The sequence below is a fragment of the Amblyraja radiata genome, chromosome 14 (assembly GCF_010909765.2).
Source record: "Amblyraja radiata isolate CabotCenter1 chromosome 14, sAmbRad1.1.pri, whole genome shotgun sequence".
NCBI classification, from domain to species: domain Eukaryota; kingdom Metazoa; phylum Chordata; class Chondrichthyes; order Rajiformes; family Rajidae; genus Amblyraja; species Amblyraja radiata.
The window spans coordinates 21101236-21124429 of record NC_045969.1 but is presented as its reverse complement, the minus strand read 5'-3'; the positions used below and the strand labels follow the sequence as shown (position 1 = coordinate 21124429).

The 23194-nt window shown below is 39.6% G+C and overlaps 1 protein-coding gene across 5 annotated transcripts in view; it reads right to left on the bottom strand.

Annotated features, from left to right (window-relative positions):
- Positions 1-23194, bottom strand: part of LOC116980480 — a 45990-nt gene that overhangs the window by 7182 nt on the left and 15614 nt on the right. For 4 of the 5 annotated variants that reach the window (XM_033032743.1, XM_033032748.1, XM_033032746.1 and 1 more), the window contains 8 exons: positions 21205-21294; positions 20004-20078; positions 19341-19445; positions 16966-17512; positions 13773-13991; positions 13065-13186; positions 8690-8897; positions 4229-4432 (listed from right to left, as the gene is read on the bottom strand). In XM_033032743.1, coding sequence (XP_032888634.1) covers positions 4229-4432; positions 8690-8897; positions 13065-13186; positions 13773-13991; positions 16966-17512; positions 19341-19445; positions 20004-20078; positions 21205-21294 — 1570 coding nt within the window. The remainder of the gene's footprint in view (positions 1-4228; positions 4433-8689; positions 8898-13064; positions 13187-13772; positions 13992-16965; positions 17513-19340; positions 19446-20003; positions 20079-21204; positions 21295-23194) is intronic. The other variant, XM_033032744.1, reaches the window with a different exon arrangement.

Below are 23194 nucleotides of genomic sequence, written 5' to 3'. Positions count from 1 at the left end.
AGCAACATTAAATCAAGAAGGAAGACCGGTGGCTTTCATGTCTCGTCGTCTCCAAGATAGTGAATTGCACTACCCACCAGTCGAAAAGGAAGCTACAGCAATTATTGAAGCAGTGAGAACATTGAGTCATTTCCTGACCTTTTTACCTATTTACCTTAATACCAAAAAAAACATGACATTTTTTGTCAGGACAGAATGTTCTCAAGGTCTTACCTGAAACCAATTGTCCACAAGCTTCAGGGCAAAGTTTTTTTTAAGTAACATATTTTGGCTCAGCAATTATTTCCAGGATTTTATTTGCAGTATCCGGGCCTTCAAATGCTACCAAATTATTACAGTCCTGCTGCTCTCTTTCTATTTAAGGAAAAGATGTGTTCTAGTATTCGTTTCCCAGAGTGCTCCATAACCTCATACTAATGCAAATCAAACTACATCATGTGTAGTCTGCTCCCTATTCAAATGTTCAATAAATAGTTTCTATATTGGCAGTTGCTATAGTTACAAAACTATAAATTCTGCTGATAAGCCTTTCCACAAGATTTGAAAAATCCTAATTTTATAATAGTATAACTTTCACATAAATGTATCCATTTATATTATCTAACTTGCTGCCAGAAACAGCAGGATGGAGTAACAGTTACGTCACTGTTTAGACAATTAACTACTGGAGCAGACTGTTCTGGAACCTGCCTAATCTTTCCTGCCATTATATGAACGTTTTGCAAGTGGATATCATTCCTTTGACAAGGAAAATTGTGGCGTGTTTTTATAAAGGCAACTTTCAAATAGGAATGTCTTATTAATGATAAAGCATATGTGATATCTTCCATCTTTTAATTTCTAGACGTAGACCACGTCTCAGCTTGCTTTTGAATGAGGAATTTGTGACTTCAAGTTCAACAAAAGAGCCCACAATCCAGGTCATCAGTATTGTACTGCCAGAAACTCTGACCTGTGAAACAGATGTTAAACCAAATTCATCTGCTTACCAAAGTTGATGCAAGGTTCCTGTGGCAAAGCAGCTATTGAGAGTGTCCAGGTCAAAAACTATCCTCGAGTGAGTATTGCTAATGTTTATACACCCTACTGCATGTAATGTGGCTGCTGAGCTTCCTATGTGTACAAGTGAACTTCACCGGATGGAAAGTATGTTGGCATGTCCCCAGATTGAGAAAGGTATATAGAAACATAGAAAATAGGTGCAGGAGTAGGCCATTCGGCCCTTCGAGCCTGCACCGCCATTCAATATGATCATGGCTGATCATCCAACTCAGTATCCCATCCCTGCCTTCTCTCCATACCCCCTGATCCCTTTAGCCACAAGGGCCACATCTAACTCCCTCTTAAATATAGCCAATGAACTGGCCTCAACTACCTTCTGTGGCAGAGAATTCCACAGATTCATCACTCTCTGTGTAAAAAATGATTTTCTCATCTCGGTCCTAAAAGACTTCCCTCTTATCCTTAAACTGTGACCCCTAGTTCTGGACTTCCCCAACATCGGGAATAATCTTCTAGCCTGTCCAACCCCTTAAGAATTTTGTAAGTTTCTATAAGATCCCCCCTCAATCTTCTAAATTCTAGCGTGTACAAGCCGAGTCTATCCAGTCTTTCTTCATATGAAAGTCCTGCCATCCCAGGAATCAGTCTGGTGAACCTTCTCTGTACTCCCTCTATGGCAAGAATGTCTTTCCTCAGATTAAGAGACCAAAACTGTACGCAATACTCCAGGTGTGGTCTCACCAAGACCCTGTACAACTGCAGTAGAACCTCCCTGCTCTTATACTCAAATCCTTTTGCTATGAATGCTAACATACCATTTGCTTTCTTCACTGCCTGCTGCACCTGCATTCCTACTTTCAATGACTGGTGTACCATGACACCCAGGTCTCGTTGCATCTCCCCTTTTCCTAATCAGCCACCATTCAGATAATAGTCTACTTTCCTGTTTTTGCCACCAAAGTGGATAACCTCACATTTATCCACATTATACTGCATCTGCCATGCATTTGCCCACTCACCCAACCTATCAAAGTCACCTTGCAGCCTCCTAGCATCCTCCTCACAGCTAACACTGCACCCCAGCTACGTGTCATCCGCAAACTTGGAGATGTTGCATTCAATTCCCTCATCCAGATCATTAATATATATTGTAAAAGCTGGGGTCCCAGCACTGAGCCTTGCGGTACCCCACTAGTCACTGCCTGCCATTCTGAAAAGGACCCGTTTACTCCTACTCTTTGCTTCCTATCTGCCAGCCAGTTCTCTATCCACATCAATACTGAACCCCCAATACCGTGTGCTTTAAGTTTGTATACTAATCTCTTATGTGGGACCTTGTCGGAAAGCCTTCTGAAAGTCCAGATATAACACATCCACTGGTTCTCCCCTATCCACTCTACTAGTTACATCCTCGAAAAATTCTATAAGATTCGTCAGACATGATTTACCTTTCATAAATCCATGCTGACTTTGTCCAATGAATTCACCACTTTCCAAATGTGCTGCTATCCCATCTTTAATAACTGACTCCAGAATTTTCCCCACCACCGATGTTAGACTAACTGGTCTGTAATTCCCCATTTTCTCTCTCCCTCCCTTTTTAAAAAGTGGGGTTACATTAGCTACCCTCCAGTCCTCAGGAACTACTCCAGAATCTAAAGAGTTTTGAAAAATTATCACTAATGCATCCACTATTTCTGCAGCTACTTCCTTAAGTACTCTGGGATGCAACTTATCTGGCCCTGGGGATTTATCGCCCTTTAATCCATTCAATTTACCTAACACCACTTCCCGGCTAACCTGGATTTATGAACTATTATATATGAACTAGTATATGAACTATTCTTTCTATCTATACCAAGTATTAATTGGTAACATTCACTTAACATTTGATTTTTCTCTTTCAAAGCACAAGACAGATTTGGGTGCAAATGTAAAATGCAGATGGGATTGTTATTGATCATACTGTTTTGTGCAAAAGTAGTTTAATTAATTTCATTAGTTTGATCTCTTTAAAAGAAATCTACTTATATTGTTTCTCCTCCTCTGGAAGATATTTACAGAAAAAAATGAGAGCTCTTGTTCACTCCAAATGAGAGTGGAAAGAAAATAATCTCATAAAGCATCTTAGTGTAACAACACAAGTAGATAAGAGTGGTAAAGAATGCATTAGCTTGCTTTCAATCGGTCAGGAATCAAAGAGTCATGTTGCAGCTTCATAAAGCTTTCATTAGGTCATATTTGGAGTGTATTTCTCGTTGCCCCATTGCAGGAAAGATGTGGAGGCTTTGGAGAGAGTGCAGAAGAGGTTTACCAGTATTATGCATTAATTATAAAGTATTGGCTTTAAGGAGCTGTTGGAAAAGGAATTATTTTCTCTAGAGCGCTAGAGGCTAAGGGGTGACTTGATAGAAGTATACAAAATTATGAGGCAGAGATCGGTTAGATAGTCAGAAGATTGGTTCATGCTATGGTAGTGGAAGCTGAAACAATAGTGAAATCTAACAAGGTGTTTAACCAAGCACATAAATACATATACAGGGAATGGAGGGATATTGAATCACATTTAGGCAGAGGAGACTAGTTTAACACCATGTTCGGTACAACAACATGGGTCGAAGGGTCTGTTTCTGTGCTGTACTGTTCTGTGTTCTACGTTTATCTTCCTGGCTCATCCAAATCTTCCAATTAGTTATAAACTGGCAACAAAAAAAATTGTCTTGACATTTGGAAAATGGATACAAATGAAAAATAGAATGCAAAGGAAAAAAATTTCGGCAATCTATGTGATTCAGGTGCTCATCTAGATACTTCTTAAATGCTATCGGTGACTTGCTTCAACCACTCACTGTGTAAAGAAGGTCCCCATCTGATCTCCTTTAAATCTCTTACAAATAAACATTAATATATGTGCTCTAGTTTTCCAGGGGAAAACTTTCCTGCAGCCTATCCTATCTATACTGCTCATAGGTTTATATACTACAATCATGTCTCCTTCGGTGTAAATAGACCTAACCTAGACTAGCCTTAGCAAATGCCAGAAAACCATTAACCAACTGCAACACCCATTGATGGGACAACCAATGGAAAACAAAGCCTTAAATGGAAAGGAACTCCAAATATTTTGAATTTCATAATATTTTGTATTTGATACAGACATGTCAGTAACTAAGCACAATCAATACTGCCATAGAAAATTTAAATCATATTGATTAACTATAAATACCTCGAATAGCACCGATTTTGTTGCTGTCTAAAGGAGTAATGCCCCAATCTAAATTTCCATATACATTGCTTCTGACCAGCACATCCTCAGGAAACAGATGTCGAACTAGATATCGGGCTGCCAGCTCTGGTCTTATTCTTTGCTTTGCAACGTATATCGTAGAGTATGGGACTTGGACTTGTCGAGCTGGATTTCCAAGAGTTTCTAGTGAGGAAAAATGGTTAAAGTTACTGTTAACAAAATCGCCCACACAATATACTTACCTATATTGATCACACAAAGTATAATGTCTAATACAGCCACTTTAAATTTCTTAACAGCTCATTTGTAAATTGAATGCATCTTGTTAAAGCACAAGGAATAAATTAGTTCAACGTTATTTATTTGTTCTTAATGATTAGAAATTGGTCAAGGAGAATGTTAGTATTTTTCAACTTTCTGATGAGCAGCGAATGGGTTAGCTATTTGGAGATGAAAATAGAAGATGAAAATGCTATTTATTTATATTTCAAGGGCTCAACCGCAGTACACAAATTTTGAAGGGCATTTTTTGGGATGTTGGAATCACAGGCAAGGCCTGCATTTACTGTCCACCCTTTTGGAAGTGTTGGTGGTGACCGCTGCTGCAGTTCTTCCAATGAAAATATTGTCGGGTTGGTAGTTTTAGGGATTAGACCCTACGATGATAAAGAAACACAGATACATTTTCTAATCAGGATGGTGTGCAATTTGGAGGGGAACCCCAATGGATAGTACACTATTGCCCTTGTCTCTCCTGATAGTTGAGATTATGGATTCAGGAGGAGCTGAAGTGAGCAAGCACAGCATGTTTTATTCCATTGTACGGTATAAATCTTCAGTCATCCAGAGTTGAAGATGCTCCCATTACAGTTCTCTGGTTCTAAGGTGTATGATCAATTTTATGCAGAATCTGCCACATGTGAGACGTATAGAGCTTGACAGGCCAGGTAGATGGATTGCTTGGAATCTTGCATGCACGTTCTAATTACCCCTGACTTTCTAAGTCTCACACTGTATGGAGCCTTTCCAGATGTTTCGTTGACAATCTTGTTGAGTGGTCTTGGACCAGGGATTACCGTGGGTCAATATGTTACATGTTTTGTTTGGAATTTTTTGGAAATCATTGAAGTAATTCTCTGCCCTTTTGGAAATTTCTTGCTGTGATGGGGCTGAATATAAAGGAGGAGATGTTGTTAGATGTTATGGGACGCATTAGGGTTGATAAATCCGCAGACTCAGATATATCCCAGATTGAAATGTGACCAAGAAAGGAGATAGCTGGGGCCTTGATGGAGATTATTGTTTTTTTTAATTATTGGCTACAGGTGCGGTGCCAGGAGCCTGTAAGATAACTAATTTAAGAAGGGCAGGAGGGATAAGCCAGCAACTTCAGTGTGAGTAGACACAAATTGTTGCAGCATCTCTGGAGAGGAATGGGTGACGTTTTGGGTTGAGACCCTTCTGACTGATATCAGGGCAGTGGGCGGGACAGAGATAGAATATAGTTGGGGACAGTAAGAATGGTGGGAGAACTGGGAAGGGGGAGGGGATGGAGAGAGAGGCAAAGCAAGGGCTATTTGAAATTAGAGAAGTCAATGGGGTGTAAGCTACCCAAGCAAAACATGAGGTGCTGTTCCTCCAATTTGCACTGGGCCTCACTCTGACAATGGAGGAGGTCCAGGACAAAAATATCTGATTGGGATTGGGGGAGGGGGGGGGGGGGGGGTTGTGCTGAGCAATCAGGAGATCAGGTAGGTTAAGGCAGACTGAGTGGAGGTGTTCAGCGAAACGATTGCCAAGCCTGCGCTTGGTCTTGCCGATATACAGGAGTTGACACCTGAACTTCAGTGTGGTCTGCTTTACATCTGTGATAGGGAGATTATTGGAGAAATGTTAAGAAATATGATATCTGTACATTTGGAAAGGCATGGGCTGATCAGAGATAATCAATGTGGCCTTGTGCAGGGAAAATTCTGTCCTTGTTAATTTGATTATGTTTTTTTGAAGAGATAACTCACTAGAACGATGTAGATAGGCTGGTGGACATCAGCCTATTTAGTAAGGCATTTGACGTTCCTGGATGGCATGATGGTCCAGCAGGTTAAATCACATGGGATCCAAGTTGAGCTGGCTAATTGGACCCAAAATTGGCTTGGTGTTAGAAGGCAGAGGATAATGGTGGAAATATGCTTTTCTGAATGGAAGTCCATGACCTGTGGCTCACCTCATGGATCGGTGGCAGGACCCTTGTTGTTTGTGATGTACATTAATGACTTGGGTACGAATGTATTAGAAACGATTAATAAAATTTAAGATGACACAAATGATCAGAGAGATCAGATAGAAAATCAGATGGTGTGTTGACGGAATTTATTCCTGAAAAGCGTGAGATGAAAAATTTTGGGAAATCAAATGGGGACACGGCGTGCACAGTAAATGGAATGGCGCTAAGCAATGCGATGGACAGAGGAATCTTAGGGTTCAAGTCTAAAGTTTCCCAAAAGTGGCAAAAACAAGGAGAAAGGGTGAATGCTTTCCTTTATAAATAATCAGGGCATGTCTATACCTATAAAAGTCTCATCTTGTATGTATGTATGTGTGTGCGTGTATGTGTCTTTTGACCTTCGGCAAAATGCCACGGGCTAGCGCATACATTTTCATGGATTATTAATCACATTAACCCCCTCGGCAAAATAAACTGCTTCACTGCACATTTCATGCTATATTTCACAAGTTACAGCATTTTTAAAATAGTCAAAACCAAGTTTTCAAACGGCAAACCTCCTTCAACCCGCTTTGAGTGATGTCACAAAGGGGGGGTGGGCAGCCACCAAGGGGAAGTGAGCGGCCACCAGCTTCCAGTGACGTCAGGGGGAATGCCGCATTTAAATGAACGTTCCGCTTTTTCTGACCTGGGCTTCTACCAGCGACACATCGAGACCGTGGAGGTGAAGGAGACATCTAGACCGCAACGATGAGGCCTCGCGACGATGGGCGAGGGTAGTTGCCACATCTACACTCCCTCTCTCGCCACCTCCCTCTCTACCCTCCCTCCCCCTCTCTAACCCCTCCCTATCTACCCTCACTCCCACCCTCTCTACCCCCCCTCCCTCCTCCCACTCAACCCCCTCCCACTACCCCCCTCCCTCTCTACTTCCCTCCCCTCTCTATCCCCCCCCCCCCTCACCTCCCTCTCTACCCCTCCCTCCCTCTCTAGCCCCCCTCCCTCTCTAGGGATTTAAGAGGGTAGCCTCGCCCTCTCTACCCCCTCCCCCCACTCTACCCATTCCCCCTCTCTCTCTACACCCTCCCTCTCTGCCCCTCGCCCTCTCTACCCCCTCCCCTCCCCCTCCCTCTACCTTCCCTCTCTACTCCCCCTTCCTCTCCCTCTCTACCCCCAACCTCTCCCTTTCTACCCTCTTCCCCTCTCCCCCTCTCTACTCCTCCTCTCTACCCCCCTCCATCTCTACCCCCCCTACCTCTCTACCCCCCCTCCCTCCCTCTCTAGGGATTGAAGAGGGAAGGTGAAGAGGAGGAGGAGGGAATGCTAGGGGATGAGGAGAAATGAGCTGTGCCTGCCTGCGCAGTTGGGGGCTATGCGTGAGTGATGGAATTATGCGCTGGGGGAACGGGTTGTGTTGGGGGAACGGGTGAGTGGTGGAATATTACATTGGTGGTGCAGACTCACACTTGGTCTAGTAGAATATTAAAATTGGGATGTTATAGTTTAACTTTACAAAACACTGGCTAGACCTCACTTACAGTATTGCGTGCAGTTCTGGTCGCCACACTGTAGGAAGGATGTGGTTGCATTGGAGAGTGGGCAGAGAGGATTCATCAGGATGTTGCCTTGATTGTAGGGCTTTAATTACAGGGAGAGATTGGATAAGGTGGGTTTGTTTTCTAATACAATGCTTTGCTTAACGCCTCATGATAATGGTGCTGCTAGACGCCAGCAATCTTTTTGAACTCTTCCCTCACTGCAACCAACATCAGAAACAGGAAGTTCTTGCACACAGATTGTTGGATTCATGGAAACACGTTTCATTCTCAACAAAGCGGCGTTACTTCAACACGAATCACAAATGCAGGCTGAGAAATCAGGGGATTACATCAACAGCAACTGCTGTTGTTAAATTCTGTTCTGCCATGGTAATATCTTTTCTGAATCAGTATCTTGACACTAGATCCATATTCAAAGGAGGGGTATATTTTAAAACATAGAAACATAGGTTATGTTAATGCAAAAATGATAATTAGTCATAATATCTTAGATTCATTTTTTAGAGATCCCCTTTTAAGTCAAATACCTGCAGACGTCAAGCACGTTAATAGTAATAATTTTGAACAATTGACCTAATGAACAATTTGTGAAATGCAGAAATTTCAATAGTTCATGAAACTACTGGTTAAAATAATAAAATAAGTAATTCTCCACACCTTTTGGTTCAAAAGCTTTCTGCTTATCATCCTTCGGTACAGTCGTGACGTCTTGCTGCTGCAATGCCTGTTGCTGTGGTTCTGAAGTAATTTTGGTTTCTTCAGGTTTTTCTGGACGGACCTGCTCATCTTCTCCATCGGAATCCAGATTTACATACACTTGTGCTTCTTCATGTCCCAAAGTTTTATCATTATCATCTGTGATATCCTAATGACCAGAAGCAGTGGGGAGCAAAACAAACACTTGCTCAAATTGCATTTATTCTCACATGACCTGTATTTTAAAAAGATTTGTGCTCAACTAATGAAGCGCTCAAAACCAAATACATCGCTAAATACACAAACACAATAAACAATTCTACATGGAGAAGTTCCATTATGTTGATGTACACACGTTCATAAGTTGCAGGAGCAGAATTAGGCCACTCTGCCATTCAATCATTACTGATCTATCTTTCCCTCTCACCCCCATTCTCCTGCCTTCTCGCCGTAACCTCTGATACCAGTACTAATCAAGAATCTATCAATCACCACATTAAAATTATCCATTGACTTTGCCTCTACAGCCTTCTGTGGCAATGAATTCCAGATTCATCACTCTCTGACTCAAGGAATATTAAGATGACTGACTAGAAGTCATTACGCTGCTGGTCAATAATAAATTTAATTAATCAGTTATGTACAAATTTGTACAATGAGGATCCCCTCATCCTTCTAATAGTCTACTGTCCTCCAAATATTGTTTCTTACAGTACGTAAATGAATCCCCAATGTATGCCATGATTAACTAGGCTTCCACACCATATCCAAATCATATCTATTCTAAGCAGTGGCTGATGGGATGGGCATTTTGTGAAGTGGATTACTTCTTCCAACACTTATGCTGCGCTTTTGTGTGGTCTCAACATATGTTCTCAATACCATCCTAAATGCTCCTCTTCCATTTTGATCAGTCATTAACCGGAGGCTCCCATGAGTCATTGGGGAAGTTGCATTTTAAGGAAGCTTTGAGAATATTCTGGAATTTAGTTTTCCATCTGCCTGGAAGTCTCAGATCAGAATGAACGAATGTTTCAGGATCCAGGTGTCAGGCATGCCAACAACCTGCCAATGTAGCTTACTAAATGTAATCCATGCTGACTTGGGGAAGGCGCTAATCTTGGTTCTCCAATGAACGCAGTGAATTTGGAGCATTTTACAGAGACAATGTTGGTGGTACTTTTTCCTGTGTCCGATGATGTCTGCTGTAGATAATAATAATAATAATACATTTTATTTGTATAGCGCTTTTCAAGGACTCAAAGTCGCTTTACATGGTGAGTCAAGATAGTCAAGGTATCGGAAGCATTTTTGAGGGTAAGGATTTTTTTAACACTTTTTTTTCTCTCACTCATCGCAGCTGTAAAGAGAGCAACTAGAGCTTCTAAGGTCTACCGATACAATTTTAGTCCTTCATTCAGAAACCAATTCACGTAAACCTATAACTTCCCTTAGGCTTTCAAAGTCCATCCTGAATTGCCAAATAAACATCTTTGGACATTGATATCTGTAGCCATGTTCAATTGGTTTTTGACAGAAATTGACTTTGCTAAGAACCTCTTATGATGGGCTCCACTGGTAATAAAATCAAATACTTTACGGATAATCGGTAATGAATATCATGTCAGGGACATTTGGTGGTGATTATTCCCATCCCCCTCCCCTTGGCAAATAAATAAAACAATATATTTCAGGGCAAAGTCAGTAAAGCACTTGGGATAAATGGTCTATACTCTTCATGAAGTATTAAAAACTCGACTGAGACAATATAGTTGCTAATGCCAAAAGGCTTGTTATGTGCCCAGTATATACTCCTCCCAGTCATTACTTCTGAGATCAAAGGAAACGTATGGTAGGTAAGAATTGATAATAATTTGATTCTAACAATCAGAGGTGGTGTTATACACTTTAAGCAGAGTTTACTACTTGCAAAAAATAAATAAAATTTAGAGTTTCAATTGTTTTCTGTCTGTGCAAGAGAGCCCGAGTTGTGCTGCAGAACCAAACACATTCCTTTTAATGCTAAATCCTTCCCAAACTTTCTGTACATGACAGAATTGTGTAAAACACATAAATATTTTAAAATTCATGAGAAGGATGCAGTGAGCTCAGAAGAATAACAGCAGGTTGATGAAAATTATCCAATAACTTTGACATTACAGCTAATGGGCATCTCCTACTGTCACAAATTGCCGGATTAATTACACATTAACGATTGTGCTCACTATTATTTTCCCAGATATTTCTTGGTCACTGAGCGTTTGAATACCAATATTTTATTATAAGGCACCTTGTCTGCTGCAATTTAATTATTTTGATAATTTGACACGTTATAATTTAGATTCTAGAAATTGGCATATTAAATATCAACTACTCGCAGGGAGAAAACAGATAATCTAATAATTTGCCATGCAATCGGAAAAGAAACACATACACAAAAATTGCATTACCATTGCTCTATTCTGAATTTTAGCAAATTCCTGGTAGAATAATTTATTTATTTAAACACAACCCCTAATATCAACAGTCTGAAGAAGGGTCCCGACCCGAAATATCACCTATCCATTTTTTCCAGAGATGCTGCCTGACCCGCTGAGTTACTCCAGCACTCCAAGTTATTCCATCCCCAATATTAACTGTTTTTCTTCTGTTTCTGTGGCCACCTGGGAAACTTCCACCCTAATATGGATCTAAAATTGCCAATCAACTCCATCAGACAGATCACTAACATTTCAAAATGCTGCTTTATGGGCCTGACATGCTTAAGTAATAATCACAATTCATTTTTTATACAATACAACCATTCCAGGGCTCTCACTTAACTTTTTTTCCCTTTTGCCAGCCGGGCAACCTTGGCAGCTTTTTAGGTTGCCAAATGACAGTTTAGGTGGTCATTTAAGACGGCTTGCATGACGCGTGCGATAATGTGCTCAGACGAAGTGCGTAGTTACCAGTCGGAATTATGCTCAATGAAGCATTCACATATTATTTCTGCTTCAAATAATGTCACAAACTAAACATATTCACCAATCAAGACATGATATATACCACAATGACATGCAGCAAAATTATAATACAGTATCTCAACTCTTTTTACACGTTGCAATGAATGCAATTTCTATTATTTCTTTCCACTTCCAAACAAAAATGTGGTTGGATTATTCAGCGTATGATTAACCTGTCAATAAATCCTGGACCATGGTAACATATATGCTTAACCATGCACACTACAGATTGATGCAAGCATGTTTTCTGTGAAGCGCCGAAAATTATCATGACATGGTCGTTATTGCTATTGGTACAGAAACACTCTCGCTTCCCACATAATTTATCCTCAATACAGGTTGCAAGAAAATTTCAAAAGACATTTTATGATAATAGCTGTTAAAACCGGCTATACCCATCTGACAGGTTAAACATTACACTAACTGACAAGAGGTGGCTAAAGCACATAACTGCAGCAAATGTTCTTTTGTCAATATGTTTAAAGGTGTCAAAATGCCACATTACCAGACATTCAGATTAGACGTATGTGTTGTGAACAGCAATGAAGAAACCCAGTTTGTACTCACTAGATTTTTAATGATTAATAAACGCTCTTTCCATAATTCAGATTTCAGAATTAACATTAAAATTTCAACTGAAATATCTCCTGACCAAATTTGTGATGTATATGACTGACTGTAGAAGTAAAACCTGGATAAATCCAACGTATATTTCCAGCACAATAGGGTAAGAGTGTGTGTGTGTGTGTGTGTGTGAAAATCAGTGCGGGGTGGGTAGATGGGGGGGGGGGGTTGAGAAGGCAATCGGTGCGGATGGATGGATTGAGGCAGGGGGATAAGTGCGTGTTGGTTGGAGTAGGTAAAATTGTGAGGGGAGTGCGCGGGGGGTGTCAGTGAGGTTGGCACCCGGGCAACCGCTAATTTCGAGCCCTGCATTCCATTTACCACAAGGGTTTAAAAAAAAATATGGTTGTTTTTCTTTGACCTCTTGTACAGAAATGTTCAGCAGATTGGTATCCCCCTGGCTGCTGCAGTTTCCTTCTACGTCCCAAAACAGGCAAAAGTTGATATGTTAATTGGCTGCACCGGCTGAGAGATTTTAAAAATTACATTGCAATATCTTTACCTGATTTGGTGTTTAACATCAGATATAAATTGCATTTTTATCTACTGTCCCAATTAAGGAATTATTTCAGCTGTTCAAAAACTTCTCTGTTCCCCCATTTTTTGAGGGCACTTGTTTTCAATCTTTTGTCCACATAGATTCACTTTACGCTCAAGCTGATGTGCACTTCCCCACAATGTCTCTATTCTCTATTAACTCTACTTACTGCTCCTCTTTGGATTTCACAACGCAGGCTGCATATCATGGAATCCACACTGATGATGCAAGTCTTCCAGTCTTTGCCATCCTCATTCATATCGAATTTGGGGAAATATGTACAAAGGAATTCTAGGCAAAAAGAAATAAAGATTCAATTTTAAAAGAGAAAACTATAATTTGTTGTAAACTTGTACCCCTTACATCAAAAGCATGTAATATTTCTCTTTGTTTCATATCCAAAGTTATAATAGAATTTGTTTATTAAGTTTGTTTAAAAATGGCTTACAATGAATCCGGACCATTCAACTTATCCGTCGTATACATATACATGACCTGGCATTAGCACATAATTTATCATTGAAAATGGTGATGAAGTCATGAGGAAATGGGTCAATTACTTTTTCCAGACATTAAAATGCTCTAGTTTATTAAATGAATCTCTTGGGAAGCCAGGAAGAAAAGAGCGTTAAAAAGTTATGCACTAAAACCTTGCTGTTCAAAGCCATGAGCAAACAGGTCAATTTATCAAAACTCAAACTTTGTAATTGGATTCTGACTACCAATTCAGTCCCAAAACAGGCAAACAAACTACATGCTGCACCTCATATGCAATGGCCTATTATAATTAACGACCTATTATAATTAATACCATAAGATACAAACTTAAGTATCTCAAGAGGTTAATTAACCGTCTGTCACTCAGAGGAACACTTACCTCGTAAACCAGTGACCCAATTGGGGTCTAGGGGTTTGATTCCTCGAGCTTTGTCACCTTCCATACTACTACACATCAGCACATCTCTAGGGAACAGCATTTGAACGAGGTAGCGTGCTGCATACTTGGGCTTGTTTTTTTCGCGTGCCTTGATCAAAAAGGCTGCAGGCACCTTTATATTCAGTTCTGGGTCACCTAGATAGTCTGCAATTTCAACAGTTGTAGGTGGGTTAAACATGTAACAAAAGTCTTTATAAAACATCTTCACTTAATCAAGCCATAATAGACAGGCCAGGAGAAAGGAACTTATCTATTCTCACTTAACCATTAAAACCCACACATTTAGCATTCCTTTATAAATGTTATAACTATTTTATTCTTTGCCAGTGGAGACTGATCAGTTTAATTGCATATGCAGCAGGTCTGCAACAATGAAATTCTGACCTGATGCAGCTCTCCAGGCACGTTATCGTAACAACACACAAATAAATGTGTGTTAAGCAATAAATTATCGGTAATACTAGGTAACCAGACCATAACAGAGCAACCCAAAGTACATTGTGCAACCAAAACAAAGTCCAAAGTGCTGACATAGGGATGTGCAGGTGGTTCAAGAACCTAATGGTTGATGGGAAGAAGATAAAATGAAGAAAATGTAATATCTGCTGCGAGTTTATCCATCCGTAATATATTTTTGCTTTTTCTTCCCTTCTGATGTGCTGGATATTTCCAGCATACATCCGATTTCTGATTTAGCAACAGCACTGAAGAGCAGTACACAGCTTTAACATGGCCCTTTATTTGTTTCCTTCCTCTCTGTAAAACAGTCTTCATTAACCAGATGGAACCATACACTGAAATCATCAGGGCAAACTGGCCTCATCCCATCATAGATTTTTCCTTTGTCCTAACCATTCTCTAACTTTAAAAAATATACGTCTCTCTTTCTTACTGGAAGGTTCTTCCACCTAAAACTTTAATTATATTTCTCTTTCCACAGATACTGTCTGACTGGTTGAATGTTTCCCAAATTATAAGATTTTATTACCAATTCCTAGCACCTAGTTTTATCTAGATTTTTGATTACAAGGATAAATAATTCTCACTGCAACTGTAACAGGACTTTTGAGTCCAAACGTGGCATAGTGTGTAAACATTCAAAGACCTTATTTAAGGGGTGGTTTTCTCCCCTTCAGACAATGCAGTGAAGTTGGGTTGGGGGAATAAAAATATGAAGAATGAGAAGAATTTAAAGGGACATGCGAGAATAGATATCAAGAAAGTTTCCCCTGGTGTGGGGAGTTTAGAATTAGTTACTGTAGTATCAGAGTAAGGAGATTGATCAGGAGATTAAAACTGGGAAGAGGATTTTTTCTCCTCACACGCTTCTCACATCAGAGAACAATGAGTCATTAAGCTTAAAGCAGGGATATTTTTGCATACATGGGAATCATGGTTAAGAGATGTGAAGATATGGCTAGAAAATAGATCAGATACTCAGGCCCAATGGATCTTCAATTGGTAGGATAATATTATATTAAAAAAGTGATTTCACTAACTGTGCCAAAAAAACTGGATCGTATTTTCCTCAGAAGATGCTATTAACCTGTTGTATTAGGACTATTGCGCTCTTGCAATTTGGTGCTTATAGCAAATGTATACAGTGCCCTCCATAATGTTTGGGACAAAGACCCATCATTTGCTTTATTGGCTTCTGTACTCCACAATTTGAGATTTGTAATAGAAAAAAAATCACGTGGTTAAAGTGCACATGGTCAGATTTTAATAAAGGCCATTTTTATACATTTTGGTTTCACCATGTAGAAATTACAGCAGTGTTTATACATAGTCCCCCCATTTCAGGGCACCATAATGTTTGGGACACAACAATGTCATGTAAATGAAAGTAGTCTTGTTTAGTATTATGTTGCATATCCTTTGCATGCAATGACTGCTTGAAGATTGCGATTCATGGACATCACCAGTTGCTGGGTGTCTTCTCTGGTGATGGCCAGGCCTGTATTGCAGCCATGCTTGTGCTTGTTTTGGGGGCTAGTCCTCCTCAGTTTTTTTCTTCAGCATATAAAAGGCATGCTCAATTGCGTTCAGATCGGGTGAGTGACTTGGCCACTCAAGAATTGACCATTTTTTAGCTTTGAAAAACTCCTTTGTTGCTTTAGCAGTATGTTTGGGATCATTGTCTTGCTGTAGAATGAACTGTTGGCCAATGAGTTTTGAGACATTTGTTTGAACCTGAGCAGATAGGATGTGTCTATACACTTCTGAATTAATTATGCTACTACCATCAGCAGTTGTAAATTACAAATATTACAAATAATTAAATATTACATTATTACAACTCTCAAATCGTGTAGAGGCAAATAAATAAATGATGGGTCTTTGTCCCCAACATTATCGAAGGCACTGTAATTGGTTCATTATCTTTTTCAGTGTGCGTGTACAAAATTAAAAAAAGGTGTAAATGATGGAGAATTGCTCTGCACACTCTATTACCTAGTAGCTGCCAAACAAAAAAAAGTTCCACCTCTCAGCTGTCAATCTGCAGTCAAATGTTCCTTCTGGTAGATTTAATGCAATGTGAATTTCTTTCTGCATCACCATTTTAAACTCCAAGTAAAAGATTTAAATTTATGTTACCTGCTTATTGACGTCTTATGACAAGCAAAATAAGTCCTTCCTGACCAAGCTTTTCATATATATTTTTACATACTTCCATTAAATGTTCCAAAGATAACCACTTCAGTCGAGACGTTCCCTTCTCAAAAGAATAACTTTCCCAGCCACAAAAACATTCACAGCCGAGGGTCGCCTCCTGGCAGGCCACAGAGGCGCGAACAAGCCCGGAGAGTTTGCCACCAAGCCCCTGCTCACCCAGTGTACCAGAGAGGAGGAAGAATGACTTGATTGATTAGTACGCAAAAAAGGTTTTTCACTGTATCTCAGCAGACGTGACAATAATTAATTATAAACCAATAACTATAAACAAGGTTTTATATACAATCTGAAAAAGAAAACAAATGTGATATTTTAAAATCAAACGTACATATGTGGTTTCAGTACGGTGTTTGAGGTTAAATATTCATGCAATTAGCCTTGACTATAACATATCTATGTCCAAACATTTAAGTGCGTGTTCAAATAAAAACATATTTAGTAAATGACGATTACTCACCGGAATCGACATTAGTTGCACTTGATGAAGGAACAGAGGACAAATGTTCAGAAAAGTTGTTTTGCTGCTTAGTTCCATTTGTGATATTTGTATTAACAAATGTTTCTCTATCTCTGGAACTGCATCCATCTTGATACAGCCCACTTGTGGGTATCACTGCGTCAATGTTGTCTAATGGCTTTGGCACCCTTGTGTCTTGCTCAACAATCGCTTTCCCAGGGACAAAGTCAGAAATCTCGATAGCCGTGCCTGAATCCTGCATTGCTGGATCTTGTAAAGATTGGACAGATTGAATAGTTGGCAGAGGTGGGCTTGTTCCTCGTGTGCAGCTGAACATGGTCTGTGGATTGGTTAACGATCGGACAGCTTGGCTTGGAACTGAAACATTCAATGGTTCTTTCTCTACTCGTATCCTGAATGGGGAAGAACAAAGCCCTCGATCAGGTGGAGGCACCCGGATCCTCAGTTCTCTTTCCACTGGTTTGTGTATTTGCATTTTGGTAAGTGGCATCTGATGCGTTTTTCCATATGGCATTGCCATAAGTTTCTGCAAATTGCAATTAGAATTGATGAGATTGAAAATAAAAAGATAAGTAAAACTCAGTTAACCCAGCACACTCAGCGTTTTGATGTTGGACCAGTAGATTTTCTATTAGACCTCCAACACATAATATTATTTTAAATGTTGCACAGTAGAACAATACCAGGTTCATTGAAAAAGGTACTGTTCAAGGGAGCACAGGAACGGAGGCCCTGGCATGTTAAAAGGAAATATGGGAATCAGCATCCAGTGAGCCCGATACCGAATCTTCATGATTTCCAAAACAGCCAGAAACCAAATTATTACAGTTTTACTGTACTAGCCGTCTATACTGGAGATACCCATCCATCCCATTGGAGGTCAAGTCAATGGATATTTTTAAGGCAAATATAGATAGATTCTTGGTTAGTACAGGTGTCAGAGGTTATGGGGAGAAAGCAGGAGAATGGGGTTAGGAGGGAGAGATAGATCAACCATGATTGAATGACAGAGTATACTTGATGGGCCAATGGGCATTAAGGGCCTGTCCCATTTGGCGATTTTTTTCAGCGACTGCCGGCGTCATATCAGGGTCGCCAAAAGATTTTGAACATTTCAAAATCCAGCGGTGACAAAAAAAATTGCGACACTTGAGGAAACACTGCGTCAATACGTCATCACGCCACGTCACCGCCGAGACTTTTTTGGTGAGCTGATACGTCAGTCAATGATGCCGGCAGTCGCCTAAAAAAATCGCCAAGTGGGACAGGCCCTTAAGTCATTCCTTATGACCCATTTAATCCTTGCTAAACAGTAATGCTGAAAATGATTTATAATTTTATTATCACAGGTAGGGAATGAACAGGAAGCAGATTACTTAAAACTGATCCGTTTCCATCACCTGTTTGTAGACATTTCTGCCATGCAGTACGTTAGTCATGTAAATAATCCTGGCATCAGGATCTGTGCACTGGCTACTTATTTTATTGAGACCTTGTTTAATGTTGAAAGAATGAAGTTCAAACTTTAGATGGAAAGAAAAAAAAAATAACAGGCTGCTCAAAATTTTTGAAAGCTTAAACATTTGAAAGATAATTACTTTTAATCTATGTCAAATTTAAATTCACTCCCTTTGTGGTTCTGACCAGCCAACATTTTTTTTTGTGGGTCATTTTAATTGTGTGAGAAAGGTCTGTGTTGATTGTTTTCTTGCCATTTGAATCTAATAACCTCAAGGGTGTTGAATGTTGGAAAGGAAGTAGAACCAGTGTTTGATACTTGCATGCCAGGTTAGCATTGCAGTCACTGAAGAATTTCACCAATCTCTACCATCGACACCAACCCAAGGGCTTTGTCAAGCAAAAAGACTACTCAGGTAGTTGAGCAGCATCTATGGAAGCAAACATGCAAATTCATGGATGGTCTATGTATTGGGTTAAGATTCTGCATGAGGCTTTCTTGTATCGATTTCCTAATTCTTCACAGAAAAACCACAATATCTCAAATTCAGGTCAAGGCTCCATAGATACTGACAAAGCAAACGAGCAGCATCAGATTTATGTCACAGCTCTGTCAATGAGGAAGAGCAGAGGATAGCAAAGTTCTTCACTTCAGTTCACTGATATAAAATCACTGATACTGGGAACTACCTAAATATTTTTAACTTAATTTTCCTTAGTCCCTTGTGTCTGTGGTTATCCCATTTAGGAAGCCATCTAACCCCAGTATTTTTTATTTTTGCCTTAGTTTTACAACTTCTACACCTTTCTTGTAGGTTTTTAGAAATCATTTGACAATTTCAGTAGTGGTATATGTATCACACCGTACTACTGCGGCTGATAACATCAAAACTCACCGGCTTGAAAAACATAGGTTTTGTTCTTCCTTGGTTCATCTCTGTGACTCGACGATGCAGAACATCGAATTTCTTGTCTAGTCTCTGGATGGCAGCATACATTACCTGACAGAAAAAGGAAGATAATGTTGTCAGAATAGCAACAGAGACGACTTATTATTTCAAAAATAATAGAAATACATGGTATCAGTTGTCTTCACCGTATAGAATTAAAAGCTATTGAGAGAGAATGGAGTACTTGGACCAATTTTAATTTATGAATAGTCAAGATTTGATCCCAGTTACCTTCAAGGTTACATCATCATTTACACCGACATAACTACATGGAGAGTCATCTTAAGAGGAGAAGGGGACCTCTATGAAGTAGGTTCTCAGTGACAGGCTCCACAGCTGGGACCTTGTTCAGATGTGCTTTTTTTTAAACTAACCCATGGCAAGCATGTGTCAACTGAGTGCAAGTTCCTGATATTATTTATTTTTTAATGATATTATGCTACATGATAGAATTTCAAGATCATAATCATCACATCACATCACAGCACAGATTCTCAGTTTCTTAGATTCACTCTTTTTTGTGTATCGGGAACAAAAGATTAGAGATTAAATGAGTAAAAAAACAAAAGATATTGTACAAGGTCAGATTATCACTGACATTGCAGTTACCTGACAGTAATTTAGAATCTCCACTAAAGTCCTCGGCTGATCTGTAACATAAGAACCGTCTGACACATCACTTGCCTGTAGAGAAAGAATACAAATTGGTTCATTGCAATTGCAATTGTATAAAATGTAAAATGCTGAGTTACACCTGAATATACAAACACAATGTATTGGAGTAACTCAGCTGATCGCTGCCTGACCTGCTCCAACTTACTCCAACACTGTGTTTTGCTCAAGATTCCAGTATCTGCAGTTCCATACAAGGATATGTACAAGGATCTCTGTATATGCACAAGCTTATACCACAAACACCAAGTAAATTATTTGTAAGTTTCAATTTATGCCATTATTCCCCCAATATATTAATGAATAATTTCCATTGGACCACCAATTGGAACAGAGCAGAGAGAGCTGAATAATTTACACATCATTCAACTACACAGCATGCTAAATGTGTTGTACAGGAGATAACAAGAGACATGGGATAGTCAGGGTTCACCCAAAACATGGAGAACCTCAGTTTATATATGCATTAATACTGGACACTAATGTCTGCTTATGCAGACATAGGTGTCCAGTGGCAGATTGTACCACATAGCAAAAATGTAACAAGAAAAACAATACTTGACAATCTAAAAATCTAAAATTGTATTTTCACATCTGCCAAATTGTATTGGTCATATTGGGAATTAAAGCATTTCCAGCTGCGAGGGACAAACTGTTGAATGGATAGCAACATAGGCAGTAAAAAAAAGAATTCAGATACCTTGCATCATAGACCATACCAGTTCAATGCAAAGAAGTGGGACATTTAAGTGGTGATGAGACATTTCACCAAAATTATTCGCCGCATAATCATTCAGTTATTTGACGTGAAACAGGTGATGAAAGAGGGGAGTGAATCACCAAAACATGCCCCTTTTTAGATCCAAAGCAGCCGAATAAATTCACTTGCTGCCCTTTAGATCAGAAAAGGAAGGCATGCAACAGGTGGTATAGAATAATTAAGCTTTATAAAGGAAATGAAATAATTCAATCTTCCAAAATAGTTTTTTAAAAATTTTATAATTAAAGACCATGTAGGCATGACATGAATATATATATATTTTAATTTACAACTATTTCCTTCAAGTACATTGGTTGTGAGCATGTGCTACGCGATAAGTGTATCACATCTAAAGACAATAAAATTACGATTACTCACGCATTCATAGTCAGCACTATAGTCAAAAACAAAGTCACCATTTTCTTCATAGTCACTATAATCACCAGCATCTCCCATTCTCATCTGAGGCTGAAGATAATATGCACAAAATATTTAGCAGAAAGTAGATATAAGCCAGAGAAAAGATTATTGTTCTGTACAAATATTATCCCCAAGAAAAATCTTGCTTTCTCCCCGCATTAAAATGAAAAATGCACCCATTTAAATATAATGCAAGAACATCTCGACAACTGAAAAACATGTATTGGCCAGCAACTTGTAAGCTGGTGGTCTAAGCAGATGAATTCTCCCATAGCAACATTTAGAACTAAAGTGCATTCAGAAAGTATTTAGATCCCTTCACTTTTTTTTAACGTTACAACCTTATTCTAAAAAAAAATTTTATTCATTTTTTTCACCATCAATCTGCACACAATACCCCATAATAAAAAAGCGAAAACAGGTTTAGAAATGTTTACAAAGTAATAAAAAAGAAATACCTGAAATATCACATTTACATAAGTATTCAGACACTTTACTCAGTACTTTGTTGAGATATCTTTGGCAACGATTACAGCCTCAAGTCTTCTTGGGTATGACGCTACAAGCTTAGCACACCTGTATTTGGGTAATTTCTCCCATTCTTCTTTACAGATCCTCTCACACTGTCAGGTTGGACGGGGAGCATCGATGCACAGCTATTTTCAGGTCTCTCCAGAGATATTCGATCAGGTTCAAGTCCAGGCTCTGGCCGGGTCACTCAAGGACATTCACAGACTTATCACGAAGCCACTCCTGCGTTGTCTTGGCTGTGTGCTTAGGGTCGTTGTCCTGTTAGAAGGTGAACCTCTGCCTCAGTCTGAGGTCCAGTATGCTCTGGAGCAGGTTTTCAACAAGTCTCCCAGTTTCTGCCACTGAAAAACATCCCCACAGCACGATGTTGCCACCACAATGCTTCACCGTAGGTATGGTATTGGAAAGATGATGAGCGGTGCTTGGTTTCCTCTAGACGTGACGCTTGGCATTCAGGCCAAAGAGTTCAATCTTGGTTTCAGCAGACCAGATAATCTTGCTTCTCATGGTCTAAATGTCCTTTAGGTGCCTTTTGGCAAACTCCAAGCAGGCTGTCATGTGCATTTAACCATATAACAATTACAGCACGGAAACAGGCCATCTCGACCCTTCTAGTCCGTGCCGAATTTTACTGAGGAGTGGCTTCCGTCTGGCCACTCTACCAGAAAGGTCTAATTGCTGGAGTGCTGCAGATATAGTTGTCCTTCTGGAAGGTTCTCCCATCTCCAGAGGAACTCTAGAGCTCTGTCAGAGTGACCTTCAGGTTCTTGGTCACCTCCATGACCAAGGCCCTTCTCCTTCGATTGCTCAGTTTGGCCGAGCGGACTGTCCTATGAAGAGTCCTGGTGGTTCCAAAATTCTTCCATTTAAGAATGACGGAGGCCACTTTGCTCCTCGGGACCTGTAATGCTGCAGAAATTGTTTCATGCCGTTCCCCAGATCTGTGTCTCGACATAATCTTGTCTCGGAGGTCTACGGACAATTCCTTTGACTTCATGACCTGGTTTTTGCTCTGACATGCACTGTGGGACCTATATAGACAGGTGTGTGCCTTTCAAAATCATGTCCACTCAATTTAATTTATCACTGGTGGACTCCAATCAAGTTGCAGAAACATCTCAAGGATAATCAATGGAAACGGGATGAACCCAAGCTCAATTTTGAGTGTCATAGCAAAGGGTCTGAATACTTATGTAAATGTGATATTTCAGTTATTTATTTTTAATTACTTTGGAAAAATTTCTAAACACCTGTTTTCACTTCTTCATTCTGGGGTATTGTGTGTAGATTGCTGATTAAAAAAAAGAATGTAATCAATTTTAAAATAAAGCTGTAACGTAACAAAATGTGGAAAAAGGGAAGGGGTCTGAATACTTGCCGAATGCACTGTATGTTATCATCAGGTGGGTCACAGTTC